Genomic DNA, 24,888 nt, shown 5'->3' with positions numbered 1-24,888 from the left:
ATGAGGAAACTGATCCTGCTCTGTTCCACTGTTCCACTGTTCTTAGACCTCACCAGCCAATCTTGCGTTGTTCCACACTCTCCCATCTCATCCATTCTCCCTGCTTGGCCTGGGAAATGGCCTTTACACACCTCATCCTCGCCTCCTGCTTTTGCACCTCGTTGACTACCAGCTTCCTCCGTTGAGCTGGGGCTGCTTTGTGCCATGTAGGAGGAGCTGAACTGAGACCAAGGCCTCCTCTTCCATGCTGTACTTGCCCCATGATATCACTGATACAAATGGCAGCCTGTGCATCTTCCACAGTTTCCTTTGCCGCCCATTTTCTTCCAGTTTTCAACACAGGTGCTGCCTCCCTCACACATTCGTCGCATGACTCTACCAATGTCATTTCCAATCGAACCTTGGCGCACTTAAACTCCTCATCAAAGTCTGCAAGGAATATTTCACTGGTACATGAAAAGTGCAGCCCTGATGAGTGGATTCAAATGAAATGACAGAGCTAATTCCTGATAAGTGGATTTAAATGAAATGACAGAGCTAATTCCTGATAAGTGGATTCAAGTGAAATGACTGGGCTAATTCCTGATAAGTGGATTCAACAGAACTCTCCAACACATGATGGGAATACATTGGAACCGGTGTCCCTGGAACAGCTGCCAAGCAGCACATGTGCTCCTGTTTCTGATCACTTCCAGATGCTGAGCAGTGATCACAAGGGCTGGAAGCGAGGAATTCAGGACCAGAAAGAGAGACAGAAGGAGAAGGTCTACTTGTAGTTTAATCTATCTCAATGGGGTATTTATTTCAAACCTGCTAGGATTCTGAAGGCCGTCGTGTCTACTTGTAACTCTCCTCCTCAGAAATGATGCATTGGGAAGTCTTAGTTGTTGCTCTTGTTTATTACAATGTCTATACTTCTGCCATCCCAGGGAAAAATAAAGGTAAGGACATTTTTTTTGTGTGTACCATAACTTTTCTTCTGAAAGCGTTTCATACGACATTTCAAAAGCATTTTATTGAATGCCAAGTTAAGTGCTCAGAAAAATACTCCCATAAATATATACAGGGGACTACAACATGGCATGGTCTTCATATTGAGTCACACGTTTACTGTAGGTGTTTTCTGAATAATACTGACAGTGGAGATCATAATTTCAATGTCTCTAAATGCTTGTCCATATGCACATGTAGAATTTCTCAATCCAAAAATGCTGGTTGAACATTAGGATGTGGTAAAAGTAAGCATATTATTGAAAATGGCTAACAAATAATTACCTAATGGTGCTTTCATTTAAAGCTTCAAAGTTGTACAACACTTTAATCTCTGTAGCATCATCCATGCGTAGAAGAGTTATAGGGTGTTATGCCTGCTTGTTGTGGGAGCACTGCAAGCTCTATTTTTACACTGGGTTGCATAGTGAAAGCATGGTAAAGCATACGATAAGTACTGTAAAGCCAAGGCAGGTATAAAACATATTTTAAAAAAATGGTAAACTATGGTAAAAGCATAGTATAACCATGGGAAAACTGAAAATGTACTGCAGTAAACTTTTAAAGGGGTTGTGCTCACGATCTGTGTAATTAGGTTTGCATTTTTAATTCCTGGTCTTTAATAATCCTTCATAATAGCTTTTTTGGAAGGAAATACCACCTTCACGCTACATTTAGTAGCTCTTTGATCTAGACTTAAATAGATTTGCTGTAATGAATCCACGTACACGTACACGTACACGTGTGTGTGTGTGTGTGTGTGTGTGTGTGTGTGTGTGTGTGTGTGTGTGGTAACACATCCAGGCCACGCTGGTTTGCACCCTTTTGACCCAGACACAGAACTGTAGTTAAGCGCTTTTATACCTACCTGCTTAACTACAGGCAGGTGTCCCTCATTCTATTAGAGCTAGGTGTTTCCCATCCTGGCTCTAATTACAAACCCCAAGGCATTCTGGGTGATGTAGTCCTCTACCACACCCCTGGACTACATTTTTCCTCTCTCCTGCCCTACTCTGCCACTGTATGCATAGGCACCAAGTTTTGAAATTCACTCCCTCATATTATTATATGCTACCTTTAAAAAAAGTGGACAAGGTAGTTTTACTGTAAAATACTAAAATTGTATTGCTGCTGTTTAATACCAATATGGTAAATAGTTTTTTTCCAACTAATAAGACTTTCTTTTTTTTTTTTTTTTAAATAAGCCAGTATTTCAATTACTGCAGCACAGTTTCCCTCCAATAAAACGTATAGTTTGTAACATCTTCGGTAGTTAGAGCAGGGGAAATTTAAAGTTGAATACCCTTTCAAATGTAGTCAAATACACCCTAAAAACTACGCCACTGTTGTTTATGTAGAGAGGTAGAGGACCTCTAAGTCATGACCAAGATATGGGTTCCTTTCACAAGACCCTTCAATTAAATGAAAGTCAATAGTCACAAGAGCAGTTTAAAATTGCCTTTTTCAAAGCAGTTTTATTAAAAGACAAAGTATAAAAAGAGCACCACAGGACTAATGTATCAGAAGAAAGTTAGAATTAGAGAGAAGTAAATGTCAGGTTTCTAGTTTAACAGGTGAGGTTGAAGTTCTACAGTATTTAGGGTCTGTAGAGAGACTAAAACTATGAGGTATGACACAGGTCTGGTTTTTGGGATGGAACCGCATAACAGTCTTACATTTTGATTGGTCCTTGCCTGTCACGGGAATATGTCATCACACGAGTGGGAAAGCTTGTAGGCATTTTTAACATTGCGATAAGAGAGAGCGAGAGAAAGAAAGAGAGAGATGTGCTTTCCACAACCTTTCTATTAAAATATAATGTGGCATTTTGCTGTACTAATATAACAAACTATAGGTTACTACTTTATATGAATAATCATGTCGAGGCTGTGTGGTCCAGTGGTTAAAGAAAAGGACTTGTAACCAGGAGGTCCCCGGTTCAAATCCCACCTCAACCACTGACTCATTGTGACCCTGAACAAATCACTCAACCTCCTTTTGTGCTCCATCTTTCGGGTGAGACGTAACTGTAAGTGACTCTGCGGCTGATGCATAGTTCACACACCCTAGTCTCTGTAAGTCGCCTTGAATAAATGCTTCTGCTAAATAAACAAATAAATAAAATGTTTTGTAAGAATTGACTTTCTGTGGTGGTGTACTTTTTTTCTTTCAAGTAGCATATATCTATAATCGTTTGCGCAATATATCTTCCCCACTATTACCGTTTTGTTACAGGAGATACATTAGTTTACCTCTAATGTAATTACAGCTTTATTAAACCTTTATTAAAGGCTAATATTAAAACACATTTTTGAGAAGGAACATGGTATTCCAAAAAAAGGACATCTCATTTTCTTATGTCCATCAATATATTGTAGCGTTTCGGGTTCTTTTTGGGACAAAAATGAGACTGCAACCGTTAGTAGATAAAGGCAGTTTATTTTTACAATAATGAAATAATCACAAAATAAAATCATAAAGTGAAGGAAAGGGGACTTGGAGTTGAAAATTTAAATAAATGATTGTAGTACTGTAGTTTTTATTTTACCCTACCCTTCCCAGTCTTTTCCCTACGCCCCCTTATATGCCCTTCCTCCCCCCCTCTTTTGCAGCAAACCTGCACTCCAGTTCCCCTCCACACACATACACACGCAACCCCTGCACACACACCACCATGCAACCCCTGCATGCATACACACCACCATGCAACCCCTGCACACACACACCACCATGCAACCCCTGCACGCATACACCCACCATGCAACCCCTGCACACATACACCCACCATGCAACCCTTGCACACACACACCACCATGCAACCCCTGCACGCATACATCCACCATGCAACCCTTGCACGCACATACCAAAGCAGTCCTTTTCCATTATTAAAGGCCAATATTAAAACACATTTTTGAGAAGGAACATAGTATTCCAAAAAAAAGGACATCTCATTTGCTTATGTAATGTCCATCAATATATAGTCATGCGTAGGGGGTTATCAGACCTTCTGGGTTTAAGAGACCAGTGCCCTTCAACAACTTCAAATAAATTTTATTGTATTTTATTAGTCAACATTTTCCTTATCTATTCCCAGTGGCAAATTGAGGTACTGATTGACTTCAGCTGTGATGAAATGTAAGGTCCATAGCATCAACAAACGTCATGCTGTCAGGATGCCTTTGCGTACACTTCTGCTTATCGCTGCGGTTGTGGAATTTCTGTAACATATCACCACTGTAGCACTGCAGCGAGGAACTGTAATTGGACTTTCTAAATTGGAGAGAAAAACAGGGATACAATTATTGGGCACACCATTTAAAAATGCTGAGCTATATGAAGAATCTTATGGGAGGAGGCAGTGTGGGCCAGTGGTTAAAGTCCAGGGCTTGTAACCAAAAGGTCACTGGTTCAAATCCCACCCTGCCACTGACTGACTGTAAGTGACTCTGCACATAATGCACAGTTCACAGCCTACCTCTGTAAAGCGCTTTATGATGGTGGTCCACTATGAAAGAACCAGAACCATATTATTATTTTATTTTTTTTATTTTTTTGTTTTTTAAGAAAACATTTCATACTTTGCACAAGGGCAGTCGTTAAGTATAATCTTGTGGATTTTCCTGTTTACATTCTTGTGGAATTCTTGGCAGCTGTTGTCAAAATGATGTCCAGAGATAACACCATGGAAGCAAACATTTCTTAGCCAAAACATGGAATACTGCCAAATTCATAGGCCTGTTTGATTATGTATGGAACCAGAAATAGAAGGTTGAGGCATCAAAATGTTTTAAGAAAATAACAGGTAACAGCACTTGTACCTCTTAGTTCCTGCTATACAAAATACCGGAGGTTTCACCGCTATAAAATTAAAGTCTCCTTTGTAGAGACATTTTATACAGGTGGTAAAATAAAAGAGAATTTAGCTAACAACAAAAGAAGTACATCTGTTCAAATTCTCTGTAGATCATCTACAACAGGGGTTCTCAACCAGGGGTCCGTGGCCCCCTTGGGGGCCTTGAGGTTTCAAGGGGTCTGTGGAAGGGTGGGGGTATTCAGTGACACAGGAGACAGAAGATTTTATTTGCAAACACTGCACAGGTGCCCAGATTTATTTAATTTACTTATTTATTTTTATTTAGTTTAGCCCGCAGAGGGCGCTGTTGTCCGTGGTTTGGATACTGCCGACAGTAAAACAGGACCACGGGGTTACCAACACAGGTATCCCAATCTGTGCACCTTCAAGTGCTCAAAAATAATAATGAAAACAGAAGGCGAAAGAAAAAGGGAAAATAAAACACAGTAATAAAACTACAAACAAAAGTGCTGCTTATGCAGTGCCCCCACTGCTGCTAAGCCGGTCAGCACGGGTCTCCGTCCTACACTCAGTTGTGCCTATACACTGGGGTTGGCCAGGGTTCCCCGTACATCTACACACGTCCCCTCGGGTACGTATTTATTTATATTGCTCTGTGAAAATTAGTTTTTTTATGAAAGGCTGCCCCCTCAGCCGGGCTCGCCTGCTCCTTGTTTCACTCTGGCCTCTTCTGCCAGCGACACTGTATTTCCCCCAACACGGCCACCCGAGTGCACAACCAAGCCAGTTCTTAAGGGCCGAGCAGTCTCCCAAGGCCCACCCCTCAGCCACTCAGAGAGAGGGAAAGCACACACACACCCTCTTCTCCACCTCTCCGTGTCATCGCCATGACCGACAGTTGGATCCCACGAGACTGCTGTCCTCTACCTGCAGTAATACGGATGTGTCAGACAGTCAGTCCAGATCTCTCCTGTTACAGGGTCCTATTAGCTTCAGCATGTCATAAGCATGTTGAGAAATTAACGCATTCTCAGGTTACGTTCTCGTATGGGGTAATAGAGCTATTTCAGCTGGAGCACGACAGATTACAAAGCACAGGAGAAATCATTGGAAACACACACAATAAATACCAGATGTGGATACATTTTTAATTCAACCATCAGCTTCAAAACAACAAAACCCACAGAATGATGATACAGAACTTCCTTCAACAAGTTCAACTGTAAGAGCTGAAGAACAGCAAGGAGGTGGTGTTGTGAAGCCGTAAAACATTAACCCTGCAAAATTAAGGAAATACGAAGTCAGCTACTTGAATTTCGGTTTTATTTGTACTGGAAGTGGAGATATACCTCAACCGTAATTTGTGCATAAGTACTGTCCAATAAATGTCCAAATTACAGAGACATTTAATTACCAAGCATGAAATATATAAAAACAAGCAACATTGCAAAAGCAAAAGGCTAAGGAACTGCTTGGTACGAAAGCTGTAATGAAATCCACAACTACCGCGGATAAAAAGCTTGTAGTGTCATTGTACTTAGTGGCGCAGAAAATTGCTAAAGCAAAAAAAACATATATGATTGCTGAGGAGTTGATAATGCCGTGTACCACTGAAATTGTAAAGGAAATGTCTGTAGAGCAGAAGGCCAAGGAACTGGCAAAAAAAACAATGTCATATGACACTGTGAAATGACAGATCGCTTGTATGTCAGAAGACATAGTTTCACAGTGCATTGATCGGCTGCGTGACAGTGATTTTGCTATACAACTCGATGAATCCACAGGCATTTCTAAAATGTCCCATTTACTCGCCTATGTTTGGTATGTGTGGAATAAGGGAATAAAGGAAGACTTTTGGTTTTGCAAGGAGCTCAAGACAACAACAAAGTCAGATGATATTTTCAAACTGTTAGATGATTTTATGACTTCAGCAGAAATCAGCTGGATTAATTGCATTAGGGTCTGCACTGGTGGAGCTGCAGTAATGACTGGAAAGCATTCTGGTGTCGCGCAAAAAATAAAAGCCGCTGCACTTCGTGCTGTTTGGACACATTGCTTTTTACACCAAGAGGCGAGTGCTGCGAAATATATTGAACCAGGTCTTCACAGTGTTCTGAACACAGCGGAAACACTTGTTAATTTTACTAAATCCAGAGCAACAAACTCCAGGTGTTTTGCTGCACTTTGTGAGGAAGTGGGCGCAGAGCACCATTCCTTGCTCATGCATACAGAGGTGAGATGGCTATCTGGAAGCAGAATGCTTACCCTTATATTTAGGCTTAAAACTGGATTTAATAGACTAACACAATGCTCATTCGTCAGAATAATTGGACACCACTGACTCAGTGGAATTGCTGGCGCACAACAAATGCATGCCAGTTTTTTTTTTAATCTCACAAGCAGTGCTTAACTGATCTAATAAAACATTTAGTATTATATATATCACCACCCTGCAGGTCCAGTGTGCCTAACAGAACTAGGGCAGTCAAGCAATTAAAAAAAATAATTGCGATTAATTAGAATGGGAAATGTAGTCTTTTAGCCCACTGCCATTATCTCCCTGAACTACATTTCTTATCTCAGTGGTCAGAAAGGGTATATGCTTCTTTCCAGGCGTGGCCCTACGTACCTGACCTCCATCACTTTACCCCACACTTTATCACAAGCCCCAGACCTTCAGTGTTGCAGCATTCATGCAGATCAGGCAATTGTCCCAGTTGGACCTAGTCCAATAGAAACGCCCGAGCTCTCCCGGATGGCCAATCAGGGTGCTACCATCACGCCCCTCCCGCCCCTTGTTTCCCATCAGCTGAGCCCGGTGGTCCCCAGGGCACTTTTTCCGCTCGCGATAAAGTCAACACAAGTGCAGCGCAGAGAAGCAAAGCTGCAGAGTGCAGAAGCACAGCTCTGCCTTGCAGACAGCACCAAACAAATCCTGCTGCCAACTCCCATTACAATATTTAATTTAAATAGAGACATTTTATTTCCAATTTCAATAACTTCACATGCAGAAAATTAAATGTATTTGGTTTGTGAATTGGAGGATTTTGGTTTTGTGAAAATTAGTCGAATAAATTGTTTTATTTTCTATAAGCGAATTTCATTTTAGTGAATGAGGCCCAAAGTGTCAAAATGAAATTAAACACAATGTTTAATTAATTTCAATAAGAACCACTAGAAAAGGTTGGAAACATCCTTAGAGGACAGTAAAAAATTGTCACGCATATGGAACATTTGTGTTTCAGCTGTGCTACAGTAAAAATGGTACATTTACATCGTTCTATTAAAATCTGTATTAAAGCATTTTATAGAAACACACGTCAGATTATTAATTTAATGTAAGAGAAAACACTCCAGTGCAGGGATGACATATAGATTCAGAAGGGAAATCTGCAACTGGGAGACTGAGAAACAGAACAGCTCTCTCAAATCCAGATACTCTTACTTATATTTATAACAAATTACATTAGAAAAAAGATCATCTCTAATGTGTGTTTTTAAAGGATTGTAAATGTAAGAATATTCAATTACCTCAGTCACCTTTGACTTCCTGTAACAGTGGATGGTACACAAACCCAAGCTCTCTTGGATTCAGTCCCTAATACAAGAAGGGTTGATCTCACCGGGGCATAGACAAGTAACAGGACAGGTTAATATTAAATGCATTCATGGAGATATGCATACTTATCCAAAGGTCACTAAATTAAAAAATTGGCCAGCAGGTGACGCGAGTACAAGTGGGGTTGTGTCCTCGCTTGCCAGTGCCTGTCATGGGATGGGACAGCGCGCAGTTCAAAAATTGGTTGGCTGCTGTGACATCTCTGTCCTCCCTATTGGTTAAGAAAGAGGAAGTAATTGGAGAGATCTTCCCCTTTCGAGACCCGACGTGGTTTTTCCATAGATTTAAACCCTAAAAAACTAAACGGGAATGCCAGGCCGCTCTGCCCATATCAATGATACAGACCACATGCTTTGCCATGGGGGTTTTATCAATCAATCAATCAATCAATCAATCTTTATTTTATATAGCACCTTTCATAGTGGACCATCATCACAAAGTGCTTAACAAGATGCAGTAACAACAAGAAAATCCATAAGTCTTTTAATACAGAGAAATGCATAATACATGATACAGTAAAAAAATAATACAGTGAAAAATGCATAATACATTAAGTACAGTGGAAAGTGCATAATACATGATAGTAGCATAATACATGAAATAGTAGCAGCAACACAGCAGCTAATAGGCTTAAAGAGAATGGAAACCAAGAGAGAACAGGTGGGTCTTGAGAGTTGATTTAAAGCGAGTGACGGTGGGAGCATCACGCACCAAAGCTGGGAGAGAGTTCCAGAGAATCGGAGCCATGAAGCTGAACGAGCGTTCTCCAAGTGTGGTGCACTTTTGCTTGGGGATAACAAGCAGGCCAGAGTCGGAGGACCTCAGCTTGCGGGCAGGGACATAGCAGGTCAGCAGGTTGAGGAGGTACAAGGGACCTGTGTGATGAAGGGCATTGTAGGTGAGCAGAAGAGAAAATAATCCTGAACTTTACAGTTAGGCAGTGCAGCTAGGCAAGATGGGGGTGATGTGATCACGTTTTTTACATCTGGTAAGGATCCTGGCAGCTGCATTCTGGACTAGCTGCAGTCGGTTTATGGTGATTGCTGGGAGACCACCATATAGAGAGTTGCAGTAGTCGAGTCGAGAGGAGACAAATGCATGACAAAGTATCTCCGCATCTGGGAGGGAAAGGTAGGGACGGACTTTGTAGATGTTTTGTAGATAGTAGAAGGAAGATTTGACTACGGAGGAGATGTGGCTGCTGTCAAGAAGTACACCAAGGCTTCATACTGTGGGGGAAGGCAGCAGCAGACAGTTTCCGAGGTTCAGGGCAGCTATATTTAGATTCTTAAGTTGAGTTTTAGATCCTACCAGAAGGAGTTCAGATTTGCTAGTGTTCAGCTGAAGATGTCTTGAATGCAAGCACAGAGCCAGACCATGGCAGAGGGGCTTCCAGGGTCGAGTTTTAAGTAGAGCTGGGTGTCGTCAGCATAGGAGTGAAACATGAGGCTGTGTCGGCGTATGAGGTGACCCAAAGGAAGCATGTAGATGTTGAAGAGAAGGGGCCCAATAACAGATCCTTGGGGGACACCACAAGTGACCGGGTTTGCAACACCACTGCTTCCATCATAGAAGACAGACTGCATGCATCCAGATAGGTAAGAGGACATCCAGGAGAGACAGGTTCCAGAGATCCCAGCATACTTCTTAAGGAGGTCAAGAAGAATGCCATGATCTATGGTGTCAAAAGCGGCTGTTAGGTCAAGGAGGACAAGCACAAAGGGAGCACCAGCATCAGCATTGAGCAGGAGATCATTCACAATCTGGAGCAGAGCAGTTTCAGTACTGTGATGCGGCCGGAAACCAGACTGTAGAGATACAAGCAGATTGTTGTCCGTGAGATGTTTCGTCAACTACAACCCTTTCAAGAGTTTTTGAGAGAAAAGGGAGATTGGAGATGGGATGGAAATTAGGTAAGTCAGAAGGAGGAGAGGGCAGGAGGGGCAACCGGAGGAGCGTCAAGGTGGTCAAATAGTAAACTGGGTTTGTGGTGGGCGAGTGTAGAATAGATGTCGATTTTGTTCCGAAAGAGGAGAAATCATGACAGGTAAGAGAGGAGGATGGACGGGAGTTGGATCTGTTGGTGGCTGGATGTAGGATTTGGTCAGTGGTCTTAAAGAGAACATTGGGTTTACCATGTCTCATAGTTATGATTTCAGAGAAGTACTGAGAAGTACTTCACCCTGGCCGCGGCGAGCGCATGCCTGTAGCTCACGAGATGGTCGCTCCAGATCTCTGTGTGAACCATTAGTCCAGACGACCTCCACTTGCACTCAAGCTTGCGGCAGGCAAGTAGTAGTTACATGGCTGTATTCTTTGATTCTGCCAATAAAGTTCCATTACAGAGTCCAGTGAACATTAACTACTCTAGAGTATGCTACCGGGGATGCTTTATTTTTGTTCCAAAAATTTCCAGTTTCTAGTTTGTAGTAGTAGTGGTAGAATAGATTTGTGAAATTTAATTTTCCCATATCTGCAGAGTTTAAGAGTCTCTTATTATAATTCTATAGTCACTATTCCTCATAATGTTTCCTAAATAATAATATCCCTGCTCCACATTGGCAGATTTAGGCATTGTTAATCAAATAATGGTTTTACCATTCATTGAACCTTTTTTTCTACACTGACGTTCTCATTCTACAGCTGTGCAAGTCATTTTAGAACAAAACAAAACTGTAGATAATAGTCTGTAATTCCATACCTGGCTTGCTAAACAGCTCTTATGTGTTAATCAGGTCACCAGAACCCCTCTGTGGAAATTACAGTTCGGTATTCTTTATTCTTTATTTTTATTACTTCATCCCCCCATCCCCCACCCCCCTTTTCTAAGTCTCACTCAAAAGCAAGCGCATGTCTTATTTTTATACAGTATTAAGTTTCTTTAGCAAGGGGCTGTAATAGCAAGCCCTGTGTTTGATCTGGGAGAACAGAGAGCGAATGTGTTCCTGGATAACCCAGCCCATTAACATCAGCCCAGCTTCCTGTTCAGAACCATCTCCAGCTGGGAAGATCACATTCCATCCTTGGCTTCTCTGATCTCGTTCATATCCCAGACTTACAGTACTTTCATTTAACTCAGTTCAGTGAACACATTTACTAAAATGTTTCTGTAAGTATTATATAAAACATTCTTTAACTGAAAACTGAAAAAAAATTGCATTTGGATACCATTCAAATTGGAAATTCTGTGTTACAAAAGTAATGGAGTGCTTTATTGTAAGAAATATATCTTTTGTATTTTTCATGTTCATATGTATGTACGTGTAAATAAATTATTTTAATACGTTTTCCATGCAGCTTTTATAAACAAACCACAGTCATTGTTTTTGTAATGGAAGCACAGGAGACTACTTTTACAAAACACTAAACGAAATTCTTGAAACACTAATGGAAATTCAACCAAGGAACATCTGGAACTCTTAACAACAAGCTTCATACCAACAGAAGAACCATCGCATCATCAGCAGTACTCATGTTTCTGAAGTCACCTGAAGCTGAGAAGGATCAGCTAAGATGATTTATCCACTAACGAGATGCTACTGAGATGTTTTGTTTCTCTCTTCCTGTAGACAGCTGATTTGTAGTTAGGCAAATTACTTTAATTCAGTCCCCTGTCTTTTGAGAAGAGAACAGTGGTATTGCAATTTTTGAAAGCCAACAAGTGAAAAGCAGGCAGAGAGTGGAGAGAGAAAGAGCTGCAAACTAGGCAGAACGTTTTAATGAATGAGTTTAAACATGATTTAAGATCATCATGAATATAATGATTATTTTAGCTGCAGTGGTACCATCTTATACAGCAGCATTGTAGCTGACCTTTGGATACCATTGCCCCTTAGTAGAGAACCATTAATTTCCACTGAAGATATGTATGAGTCTTCCCAGCCTGACAAAAACATTCCGACATACAGTATATGCTATAAAGTGTGAAATACAGACGGGAAAACTCCATACATTCCCAGATTATAGTATTCTCAAATAACCATATGCTAAAATGTTTTAACCAGATTTCATCCCAACTGGGTAAACGTTTTTTTTTTGTACAAATAAAGGTTTGATATACAGGTGGACTGAGCATAAGACATGGGAAGAACAGGAAAGCATAAAAGAAGAACCACAGCCATCAAGGGGTGAAGTTTTTAAGGATACTGTTTGTATGGAGAATGTGTGGAATTCATTGCTGGGCTGCAGCCCAGTCCATGTGGATTTCTATCTAGTTATACTGACACATTTAAGGTCACAGAAGCGAGACAGATTGAATCCTAGGGAACAGTCAGAGAACTTATCAAGCTACTGTATATTCTTTTATTTCCTATTCTATCTATAACAAACACAAGTGTTAACATGTTGTAGGTACTGTGTTAATGTTTCTGAAGTGTTACACACTCGCAGTTAGTTTGTACCAGTGTCACTGAATAGGTTGTAAATATAATCAGTGTTTTTATACTTGTATTTGCATATGATTTGTCACAGTGTTGACAAGTGATTTTTTTTATTTATTTATTCTATAATTCATCCCACCTGACTGATAATGTCATGTCAACATGTCATCCAAACTTCAATCAGAAACTTGCAATTGGTTTCCAATTTCACCCATGCTGTGATTCTTCACTCTACATTATGACAAAAGTGAACATGTATGGTTGACTTGGTTCAAACACCTATTACTATAGTATGTAGGTGGGTTTGGAGGGATGCAGACCAGGGACTAACAGCCTTAAGTGATAATTCTAAAATTGCAAAGCCATATAGCAGAATTTAACCAGTCAGCAGATATCACTTACGCCTACAGTATACAGTACAGTACACTCTAATACAGCGCGTACTGTGTGTCCATTTTGGATGTTAACAAAACAAGATACTGACCCTGCAGTGTAAATAAGGTAGTTCATGAGAAAGCACTCAGGTTTGTAACTGCTCATCCACGTGAACAGGGCTCTTTTGTGCTGTGGTTACAATAATTGTAGATAGCCAAAACAACATAAAGCTTACCTGTTTTGCACTTCCATTAGCTCAATGTGCACTTTTAAAACAACTACATGTTAAAGCACACACATGGTTCTATTTTAAAACATGATATATGTTACTTTATTAGGTTAAAGAAAGTTTCTATGACTTGTGCTGGGGTCAACTGTTTCAACTTCCTGGATCATTTGACCTCAGCTGTGTCTTCTGGGTCAAAGCATACTACTGGCTGAAAGCAGGTCAGACAATAGGGGAAGCAGCTGCTGGTTAATGACAGCAGACAAGCAGTTGAAGGAGTGGGGACAATTTCACCCTTCAGGTAAAATGACGAAGCAAGTACAACACTAACAGAAAGCATGGTTTGCAAACAGAGGTTTCTTTAACCAAGTGTAGTACCATATATCATGTTTTCTATAAGATGTTACTTTCACAATTGGACACTCATATATAGAATGGGAGTACTGTGAGAGTTATGGAATTATTTTATTAGCTACAATCACTTGGGTTGGTAAACAATTGAAGTTCTGTGCACTCTCCCTGTCGATCCCCTGCCTCTGCATTAAAACACAGCGATTCAATAATATTCCTGCTATTAGTTCCACCTAGTGTGATCTATTGAACCATATTGTTAACACCATTTGCAATACATATACAGTGTTTACCTGCCACTTACACAGATCATTAAAACAGAGCCTACTGTGTTGTTGTTATTTAGCAGCATTTTCACTGGAGTCTTCAGCCAACTTTCTCCAGGAAATTAAGATCCCAAAATCAGCAGTTTGTTGACTTGTAATTTTGCTTTCAAGATTTTTTTTTATTTTTTATTAAACGCCACAAGGTTTAGCAGTAGCGTCATATTTAATTATTTCCAGAATCTAATACAATACAGCCAAACCCTTCTAATATCAATTTGAAGGGGCACCTGGTGACAATTAGCATTGAATTGCAAAACATATGTGTTGATGCAACAAATATTCCTGCTTTGCCATGGGACTTTGGATTTAGTACCAGCTGTTGCATTGATTATAATAGTGATGATCATTAATAAAATGACTCGTCACATACAGTCTGTATATGTAGTATTTATATCTCAGTACATTTCAGTACTGTACAGCAACTAAAATTAAACCATATAATATTGTGCTTTTATTTCCCAAAGTGATATTAAATGGGGTATTATAATAAGGGAGGGTGTCTGTAGTTAACTTAAGATGTGTCTAGCCTGGGATACATTTCACACCTAGTGGTTATTGCATGCCATCAGCATTTATCAATGCAGTCATTTAGCTGCTGCACCACAGTGCTGGAATGCTCTAAGAATAAAGTAGTACAAATCCTAATTCACTACAGTATGACATATCATGCAGTTGTAGTTTGCGCTCGTATTTCATTAAATACATACGAGTCATTTACAGTAAATGGGTGCTTATTTAGCCACTGGAGTCTGTATTCTTGTCAAATGTTTGCATTAAAGGTTTCCTGAGATACTTTGGCCAATAGATAAACTAAAATGGTTTCAGACTGAATCTTGGAACATCTGCATTTCAGATTGGGTGATTCAAAAAGACTCGAAAAATTCGAGTCTTACCCTTGTCATCGCTAAGCAAGCCTGTGCATATTATATTTATGTGCTTCAGTATCTGTGCTGTCAGATGGGTGTTAAAAGATCCCATATGTGTGTGAGTGACTTTACCTGTCCTCATTTGCCAAATACTATCTTTAGAAATACTAAAAAACAAGGTTTCGACTAATCTTTGAAGGGATTGAAAAAGATTTCTAGTCAAAACATTTGTCTTTTTTTTTGTATTTCTATATATTCAACACTACTGAGTCTTTAATAGTTATGGATGACCGAATGCTATCTTGTTCCACACAGCTCTGACTGGGTTATCATCCAGTAAAGGCACTACCATGCTGTAGGGAAAGGCATCATTTGATTAAGTGGTTCACTGGTTCAAATCCTGGGGGCCCATAAGTTCTGCATTAGCCCAAAGGTTAAGGGAGAAAATCTGGGTCTAGGCTGAAATTTCAAGGCTGGGGCCTTGCCTCCTGGGTTCAGAAGCTTAGTAACATCCATAGCTTAGGTGCGGCTAGTGAAAAAAAGCCACTGGCTTGACAGCAGTAACACAGGTACCCCGTTTATCTTCAGTCCTCCTGATCAGTACATTGAATGTAGTACTAAGACAACATTGGAATTAGGCATTTCAAATTGGGTGTACAACTTTTAACCAGACCTAAATTAACAGTCTAAAAAACAATGAGTTGAAGATATATGAATTACTGTATGTTTAATTTGCTAATCCTTAACTGCATTTTTTAAATGATAGTAAGATAGGGGTCACGCCGAATAGCTGACTAGAAAAGTGAGTCAACCTCAGAAACGGGCAGTCAGATCATCAAACACAGCAGCTCAGCAGCATTTTACTACCAGCACAATTACAAACTGACAAAAATACAAATGTTTGTGTGTTAAAAATGCGTATTCCAGGAGTGAACTAGCAATGTCAATGTTAGTGTTGTATTCAGCTGTTTGAACTGAAACGGAAAGTAACTGTAAAGTTTACAGTTTCAGATCAACAGAAAGTGCTCATGTTTGTGAATGGAGTCGTTGCTATTGATCACCATTCCTAATTATTACTGCTCTGTTAGAAGCTGATTGTACTTCTTTAGTAAGAACGTATCTTTCATGAAACCAGACTGTTCACACTGTGCTTTCATTGTGCTTTTACTGATGTTTTACTACGTCTTGATAACTAAGTGGGTACACTGTAGACACAGCATTTTTGTGAGCATGATTGATTAGCCAGCACCATCCTGTGAATCAAATGTCCTATTGTCTTTGTGTCAGTAGGCAGAAGACCTGGTCTTTAGATACAGCAGGCTATTGTAAGTACACAGACACCTTGCCAGTCTAAATGTGTTTATGGTGAAAGATCTGGCAACCAGAGCAGAAGCGCTGCGCTTGAATGCAGTTCAAAGTAACACAGAGTTTATAAACAATCAAATTAAACACAATATTTGTGGAATTGCAATAGGGACCACTCATGATGATTGGAAACCTCACATGACAGTCAAATCAAATAAGAAAAATGCCATTTAGATCTGACAAAAGGGAAAAGGCAAATAAACAGCCTTATATCATAAACACTTGTTGATTTTGGGACCACATGTTTGTTTTTTTAAGAATGTGATAAATAATTCAAAAACATCTTACAGTTGCTTCCAGATGATGGTTAATAAAACTAGCAAGAGAAATCCATGATTAAAAGGGCTACACAGCTGTTTGTGGTATAAATTTTAATTGCCTTCAGATAAAAATTTCAAAGCTCCTCCAAAAACAACAATAGAAACACCTGCCATAAGTCCAAATGTTGATTCTGAGTGCGGCTGTGCAAAGGATGCTGTTATCTGGCTGCTATCACGGAAACAATATATCAATAAAACTGACCTCATCTGATCTGGTTGAGGCAGGAGTTACCTGGTCAAAACGGTGCTGGCACACAGATATAAGCCAGCAAATAAGCTTTGCATGCAAACGGGTGTAAAAACTGTATGAAACAGCAGGGACTTGGAGGAGCATTCGAGAAGCAACAAGACCCTCCATGAACATACATCAGTGCCGAGTCTGTGGCTTCTTCCAGAAATTGGTAACATAGCATTGCTTAATTTCTGTTAATAACTAGTGCCCCCATTATTGTGTCTAACTTTTGATTATTGGGCTCCATACATCCATACAAGGAAACTTGTTCAATTCTGCTTAAATCCTTGTTGTGTGTGCTCCTTCACACAGGGAAATACAAATACCAGTAGTTTCCTTATACGTGCCCATCATTAAAATAAATGCTAGAAGCCTGAAATTCCATCAGTAAAGAAGTACAGAAAAACAAATGATTCAGTCATGTTATGACGGCCAGTTACACAAAAGTGTGTGCTGCAGTGCACAGGTGTTTCACATTGTTATGCATCCCCCTGTATGAGGAAAGCCTTGTCACACATTGTGGCAGCTGAAAGCCTTTGCTTGAGGGTGAGGGAGGGATATCGGTCTTGTAACTTTTGCAGTGATACAGTCCAGAGTCGCTGAATGAAACTTCAGTTTCAAAGCAGGGCTGTCCATACTGTTTCAGTTAGCTGCTCTTAAAGTAGAGTAATATATTATTCCAAACTGCATTTTTATAAATCAAAGCAGCGTCTGGCATCTGGTTTGAGGCTCGTGAACCTATAACAGCTGATGTAGGTTATTGCTGTGTGTGTGTGTCTGGAATTCCCCTTGTTTCTAACTTTGATGCTGGTAGGTGTTTTCTGGAGTCTGTGTGACTGAAGTGATGCAGGTTTTGAGGACTGTGGTGTCAGGTTAATCAGTGCCCTTGGTATTGACCCTGCCTGCTTACTAAATATATATATACAGTATGTATTTAAAGTAATTGTATCTAACAAAATAGTTCCATAAACTGTATCCGCAAAGCACATCCATTCATTATATAGGTCTCAAATGTGCAGTTATAGCAAACATGTATTTTCATTTTAATACATTATCTAGGTTAAATAAATCTCTTTTTTGCAAGCCATGCTTTCTTGCACTTCCTGGGTCATTTCACCTGAACTCTGAAATTGTCCTTATCCCTTCAATGGCTTCTTTCCTCTTAATAACCAGTCAGCTGCTTCGCTATCATCTTTCCACTCTATATTTATTGCAAGTGGTGTTCAATAAATAACACTAAGTGGAACTAACTCTGTTAAGTCTGTTTTACTGCAGACGTAGCTGTACGACGGGGTGAGTGCACAGATGGAGACTGGGCATCATTGGCTTACCAACCCACATCTTAAAGTGAATGTAGATAACACAATGATTCCAGAACTCTTTCAGGTTGCATACTTCCATTCTTCATATGACTGTCAAATGTCCAGTAACATGCTTTGACCCAGAAGACACTGCTGAGGTGAAATGACCCAGGAAGTGCAAGTGCAAACAGATAGTCAGAGAATAAGGCACAGAAACTGAGAGCTTCATTTAACCCGAAGTAAATTCTAGTGGCATATGGATATGTACAAGTGATTCGCCCCTTTTTGAAAAAAACGTTTCAACCCATGGGAATATGCTGTACTGTTCACTCCCCCCCCCCCCCATGTGACCTGTTTTGTCCAATCAGGATAGAGTATTTAAAAGAGCCATTTTATAAATAGTAGTATACAGTATGCATCTAGACTTCACAAAAACCTTCAAATATGGATGAAAAGCAATAGGTTGATTAATTGATCAACAAATGTTCATTTGAGACTCACAAAATAAAATTAATGATCGATAATCTACTAAATAAAAATGTTTGGTGTTGTTTTTTCCAGCCCTGTTCCCGTCTGCAATGCTGGTAAAGAGAGGTACAGCTGCCATGCTAAACCCTGTCTTCCAGAACTCACTAGAGGAAGTAAATCTGCTGTATGAGGTAAGAGACACAGATAAATAGATGCCACTGGGGTGGGGCTTTTGTTGCCTGTTATACCCCATTCAGACCCCTAACTTACTAATGTAAATTACGTAAAGAGGAAGTGGCTTCAAATGTCATTTTATTTATGAATGACATGTTTGTACATGCCCCTTACTATTGTATGGTGTTTGCAATCATTTTGGGAGGTTCTATTTTGTTACTCTAATATTGAATTGTTATTTTTCTCTAAATCGGCCTAGCTGGCTTTGAGCTTGTCTGGTGAATCGTAAATGCCAGGGCTGAGCATCCTTCCTCATTAAAGACTGATCAATCACAGCACCTACGAATCTCCAGACAAGCTCAAAGCATCTCAAAGAAAGGTAAAGGCAGATTTAAGAAAAACAAAGAAAATCTGATAAAAGTTCTGTATTGGACTAACAGAACCAAGAACCACCAAGACTGATTGCTATACACTATAGTTAGGGAAATGTGTAGCAATATATTATTATTATTATTATTATTATTATTATTATTATTATTATTCATTTCTTAGCAGACGCCCTTATCCAGGGCGACTTACAGTCGTAAACAAAAATACATTTCAAGAATATAAATGACATACTCTGAAATAAGGCATGCTCATCATGTGTGAATGACAATCACGTGGTTTCACATTATTTAAGGTATACGTCTCTTGGTAACCTACTGTTGCCAGTTTAAACTGAATGATTAGTAATTGGTGTCACTTTTTCATCTGTATGCTATTCCAGCAAAGGCCAGAAAGCTGAGCTAATAATCCTCTAGAGCGGTTAACTGGTGGTCGCGGTGATTGTCTTAATAAGAAGATTAAAACATAAGAACATTTAAGAACCACACGAAGGCCATTCAGTTCGTCAAGTTGGGTCTTAAAGGATCCCAATGATTTCACCTCTACATCATGGCGGGGTTAACCCATCCCTTTCTGTATAAGGAATTGTCTCCTAGTCTATTCTAAGTCAGTCTCCACTTAATTTCCAACTTTGTCAATCAAGTGACATCATGTGGTCCTGGTTTCTTTGCTGTGCTTAAAGTATTGTCAACCCATTTTAAGTTTTAAAGACTTCAAACAAGCCCCCCCCCCCCCCCCAAATATGCTTTGTTCTAAATAGATTCAGTTCCCCGAATATGTCTTCATACTGTAGCTCATTCCTTAAACCCTGGGATTAGTCTGGTTGCTCTGTGTTGGACTCTCTACAGTACAAACCCATCGCACCTGGAGATTACCTCATCTTGTTTTTACTAACTTGAGGGAGGGGCAATACATAGGCCTCCATATGGCTTTGGATGGATGAGGGAGATTATATTAAGAAGAGCTGCAGTAAGTTCAAACTGTCTGGTCCGTAAATCTTAGTAAAGGTCTGGGTCCCATAGTGCTGTGTTCTTCCTTCGTTTTCATTTCAGTGTTTGGACATTTTGTACTCCATATTTGGTTAGGGACAGTGGCATTGATTTTCCACTTTCTCTTATTAAAATGTTATTTGTTTGTTTGTTTCTGAGGGTTTTATCAGGTTGAATAACACTGCCAGGTATTGTTAAAACTTATATAGACATTATATTAGCTCTATAATATAATATAAAAATAAATGTAATTAAGAATGTAGCACCTCCTCAGGGGCCAAGACAAGAGAATGCGCCACCGAGGGAATTGCACCCTCAGAATTTAAGTAATTTTAATTAACACATCCAATTAAGCTCCTTATAGTTCAAAGTTTCTCACAGGTTCGTTTTATAGGGGAGTGGGTGTTTCTCTACAACGAGGAACGGAAACTAAAATAAGCAAACAAACCTTTACTCTACATAATGACAGGCTGTTGGGGATTACACTGTATACCAAGCCTGTGTGTCATTTTACAAGCAGCCAGCCACAGTAAATGTAAACTTGCTTAGTTTTTAACAGTACATTCCACTAGGCCCTTAGGGATTTACTCCCAACAGCCAGCTATGGCTTTAGTTAATAACCAATTACTAAAGATACTCCAAATTGGTTTACTCACGCCCTCTCATAATTCTGAGAATACTTTGCCCGCTACTCGTAGATCTCACAAAGACAGGTTTACAATCTTACACTCACAAAAATATAACAGCCGTCAGATTCTTTTGTGAAAGTTACACAACACTAATGCCAGCGACATGACACGTACACGCAATACAGGTGCCGCTGCCCCAACAACCTCTCATTCTCTCTGCATTCCGTTCCCCTGCTGCCTGGAAACCCAGCCTTTAAAAAGATCCAGGTGAAGCGAATCAACATATCTGATTGGAGGATGGAAAAGAAAGGACAATCAGGAAGGGCAGTCCTAAAACAAAATCAATCACAAAAAGATAATCAAGCGTAGTGGCGACCTGCCACGAGAATAAAAGAAAAATATGAAACAAATGGAATTACAAAGTGAAATATACAAGTAGCCTAATTTGTTGACGTTACCAAATGAAATAAATGACACCTTAACATTACAGCAGGTTGGAAGCTCCCCTCATAGCTCTGCTGATGAGAACAACCCCCGCCATTCACCGGGCCTACAGAAAGACTGCCTATTATAACAGATGATAGTGAACTAACAAGTGATGTGAACTAATGTCCACAGGGAGTGGGTGAGACCACAAAGTCCTGAGTCCACTGTTCCTCCTAGGCGACTCGGAAAGCATTATTGAAGGCTCTGAAGGGTCTAGTCTGGCAGATTCAGGAGAGATTGTAATGAATTTAGTTAAACTGATGCAGAGGCTAGATTCATACTATAGAGGAAAGTATGCATATTTTGTTCTAGTAGGTAAGGTCCATGGTTTTAGAGAGTTTTAAATGTATAAAATAGATGTTTAGTATATATACAGTAATACACTAATGTTGCAGTCACTGTTTTCTTGTGGATTGATTCTTGTTTTGTACTCATGCACGTACATGTTTTAATACTGTCCTATCAAATCCTGAAGTAGATCTATTTTCTATTATAATATTGTGTCTGTCCTTCATTCTAAAAAGTACATTTAATGGAACCTGCAATGACCCTGTTTGCACTACAGAAACGCAGTTGGGTATGAGAGGTGGAATATGTTATTGATAGACACGAAAGCGGGGCTGAAAGACAATGGAAGCTGGGGTGGAAGTTAACTCAATTGCATGACACAGACTGCATTCAGAGGCTTACATTTACCTGGCGTGCATGTTACTGGATACTAACTATTAATACAATGGAAAGGATGGTCCTGCTATTCATTTCCATGGGCTATGTGACTTCACAGCTGTGGCAATATTTCAAGACAGTTCTCTTTAAAACTATTTTTGTTAGTTGTTTAGAATTTCAGTTTACCTTATAGCCATTGTATAATCACAATATGGCAGTCCAGGTGTGTGTCATTGTGTGATATCGCCATTCTCAGCCAGCTGAAGGCACTCCATTTTCATTTCAAACAGGCATCTGGTACTATACTAACTTAAAGAAAAATCTCAGTTTGCTTGCTTTGCCTTCCGGCAATCTGTTATTGCTTTACCACTTTGGTCATTTCAGCCCAGCAGTGTCTTCTGGGTCAAAGCATGTTACTGGCTGAACAAATGTCATTCAATAGGGGAAGCGGCTGATTGGTTATTGACAGGACAGAAGCCAGTGGGGTGGGGACAATTTCTCCTTCCTTCCAAGGCAGTCTAAAAGCATGGCAGAGATCATTTATGGATCTATTTTGTTAGCGACAATTGTTAGCATGGGCGCAGGAGAGTTTACCTAACTGTCTTTCCTTTACTGTTACCTGCCTGAATCATTTATTTCCTTTACAGAAATTAATAATGGTGTGTGCTTCTTCTAAAAAGGCTGTACTGTCTTTGTGACTCTACCACCCTGGAACTCTTTCAGGTAATGATGATTTGCTTTTGTTTTCAGATACTTTTGGCTGGCCTTGAGATGAATAAGACTCACAGTAAAGTCTTAGTTAAAGATGAAGAGCTGTCTTCACTCAGAAAAACCAAGAAACTGGAGGTGATCTGTGAAGACGTGCTCCCCAAAAAGATCACCGATATTCGGCGTCTGACCTTTAACCTCTCACGACACAAGGGGTTGCTAAGCAAGGATGAGTTTGAGCGGACTGTTCTGACGATGGTTTATACAGCGTACCAGCTATCACAGGCCACAGGGCACCAGAAAGACGCTTGGGCAGAGTCCTTTGTAAACCTCTACAAGGCCTTAAAAGATGACCTGTTATAAAGGGAAAAAATATGGCAAAGGACCCAGAGGGACTTTCTCGAGATTCCATTGTTTACTGTTGAATGCCTATATTAATAAAACATATAGTATAATTAGGGCTTGAACTTCTCGGTTTCTATTTTCCATGTTTCTGCCCATTAAATGTTAATTAGTCGTTGTTAAGCTGTGTCTGCATCCTAACAAAGAGAAAACTACTAATTAAAGACTGGGTTTAAGATAATTCTTCTATAAATCAAGGAGATTTTAAATGATGGACTTGCTATCAGTGTACACTCTGTACTGGGTATTTATTTATGCTGAACAGAAACTCTGTCAGGACAACTCTGTTAAACCTGTGAAAATAACAGCACAACGATAAACTAGGAGACTGCAAGAATGAAATGCAATTAAGATCAGCGATCAGCAATTAACTTAATTTGTCACGTCTGTTTGAACTAAAAATTAAGTGAAACAGCAAGCGACATTGTTTTGTAATTAATAGATTTTTCTGAGTTTAATTAGGAAATAGAGTCGGCTCAAAATAAGTTGAAAGGGACATCATGTGATCAAAAATAAAACCTGAAAACTTCAAGCCCTGAGTATAATGTATTTGAATAATAACCCAAAGTTTATTCTATTTCAATTCATCTTTATGTAGATGTCATTTTAAAAGACAATAAATGTATTTCATTAAAATAAATGCACTTTTTCTTCTCCTTTACTCAACATTGTAGTGATTGTAGCTAACAAAATATTTTAATAAATCATACCAGTTGTGCACTTCCATTAGCTGCAGAGGTCTCATACTGTGTGTGCAGTAATGAATGAAACACAAGTTATGTATCTTTAATGTATTTTAAAACAAGATAACAGGTACTACCAACCTCTTTCTTCCTGTGATTAACCAACCAGATTCATTTATTGACTGACATGCTTTCAGGCAGACCCCAAAGCGCAAGGATTTCCTGAGAGTAAGGCATGAAACCTGAGAACTTTCCTTAACCTATAGAATACCAGATATTGGCCCATATGTATAAAACTTACCGTCTCCTTTATCGTGCCAGTAATAGTGTTTAACATGATGCATAAACGCCATTTACCGTCAAAAAACATCACTCATCGTACCAATTTTCTCATCAACATGGGTGTCCACAGAGTTAATTCTGGGGGGTGTGGGGGAGGGCAAGGTGTTTAAAAGTAGTCAAGTAATGTGGTTTTGTATTGCATAATAATTCTTCTAAGCCTCATTTACATTAACAACTAAGCTAAAATCCGATAACCAATACTGTAAATGTGCCTCCATTACGGTCGGTTCATAATTTTATTTAAATATAGATGCTCAGAAATTGTATCCTGCGAAGGAGTAAATTACAAAAAAAAAAAAAAAACACTTTGCACAGTGGAGCGTTAAGAAAGTAGCTCATACCCAAACGGCAATAAACAGTGGTAACTCTAGCCTCCATATTGACTAACGAACGTCAAGAAATGCAGAGTAAAATGATTTAATCTAATTAGTAATGAGGTACCTGACTGGTCTGGGTTTCTTTGCGCTCCTGGTTGTTTGAATGTGTGAGTTCTTCAACGTCGCGCTGCCTTTCTCTCCCTGTAGTCCGCTCACTGAACGTGCAAGTTAAAAAAAAAAGGTCCTGTCCAAGAATCTCTGAACAGCAGCTTGTTAGCCTTTTGATCAGCTAAGTGTGCTTTCCTATAGCTTTCAAAAACATGATATCATCACCCAAATAGATGACTTTGCATACCACTAACTGAGACAGCTAAGGCAGGGCTAAGGAAAGGGTTTAAAAATAACTAACAGATAGATTTTTTTTGTTTTCTAACTATTTATTATTTAAGATGTGTAAAGTAAATTACTAACAA

The 24,888-nt window shown here is 39.6% G+C and overlaps 1 protein-coding gene across 1 annotated transcript; it reads left to right on the top strand.

Annotated features, from left to right (window-relative positions):
- The first annotated feature begins 696 nt into the window (after positions 1-696).
- Positions 697-23,936, top strand: LOC117414682 (protein FAM180A-like). The gene is made up of 3 exons (XM_034024447.2): positions 697-941; positions 18,726-18,823; positions 22,714-23,936. The coding sequence occupies exons 1-3, from the start codon at positions 863-865 to the stop codon at positions 23,032-23,034; spliced, it is 498 nt and encodes a 165-aa protein (XP_033880338.1). The 5' UTR covers positions 697-862; the 3' UTR covers positions 23,035-23,936.
- Positions 23,937-24,888: the final 952 nt, after the last annotated feature.

Source organism: Acipenser ruthenus, chromosome 7 (genome assembly GCF_902713425.1).
Source record: "Acipenser ruthenus chromosome 7, fAciRut3.2 maternal haplotype, whole genome shotgun sequence".
NCBI classification, from domain to species: domain Eukaryota; kingdom Metazoa; phylum Chordata; class Actinopteri; order Acipenseriformes; family Acipenseridae; genus Acipenser; species Acipenser ruthenus.
The sequence above is the reverse complement of the archived record's forward strand: the minus strand, read 5'-3'. Positions and strand labels throughout refer to the sequence as shown.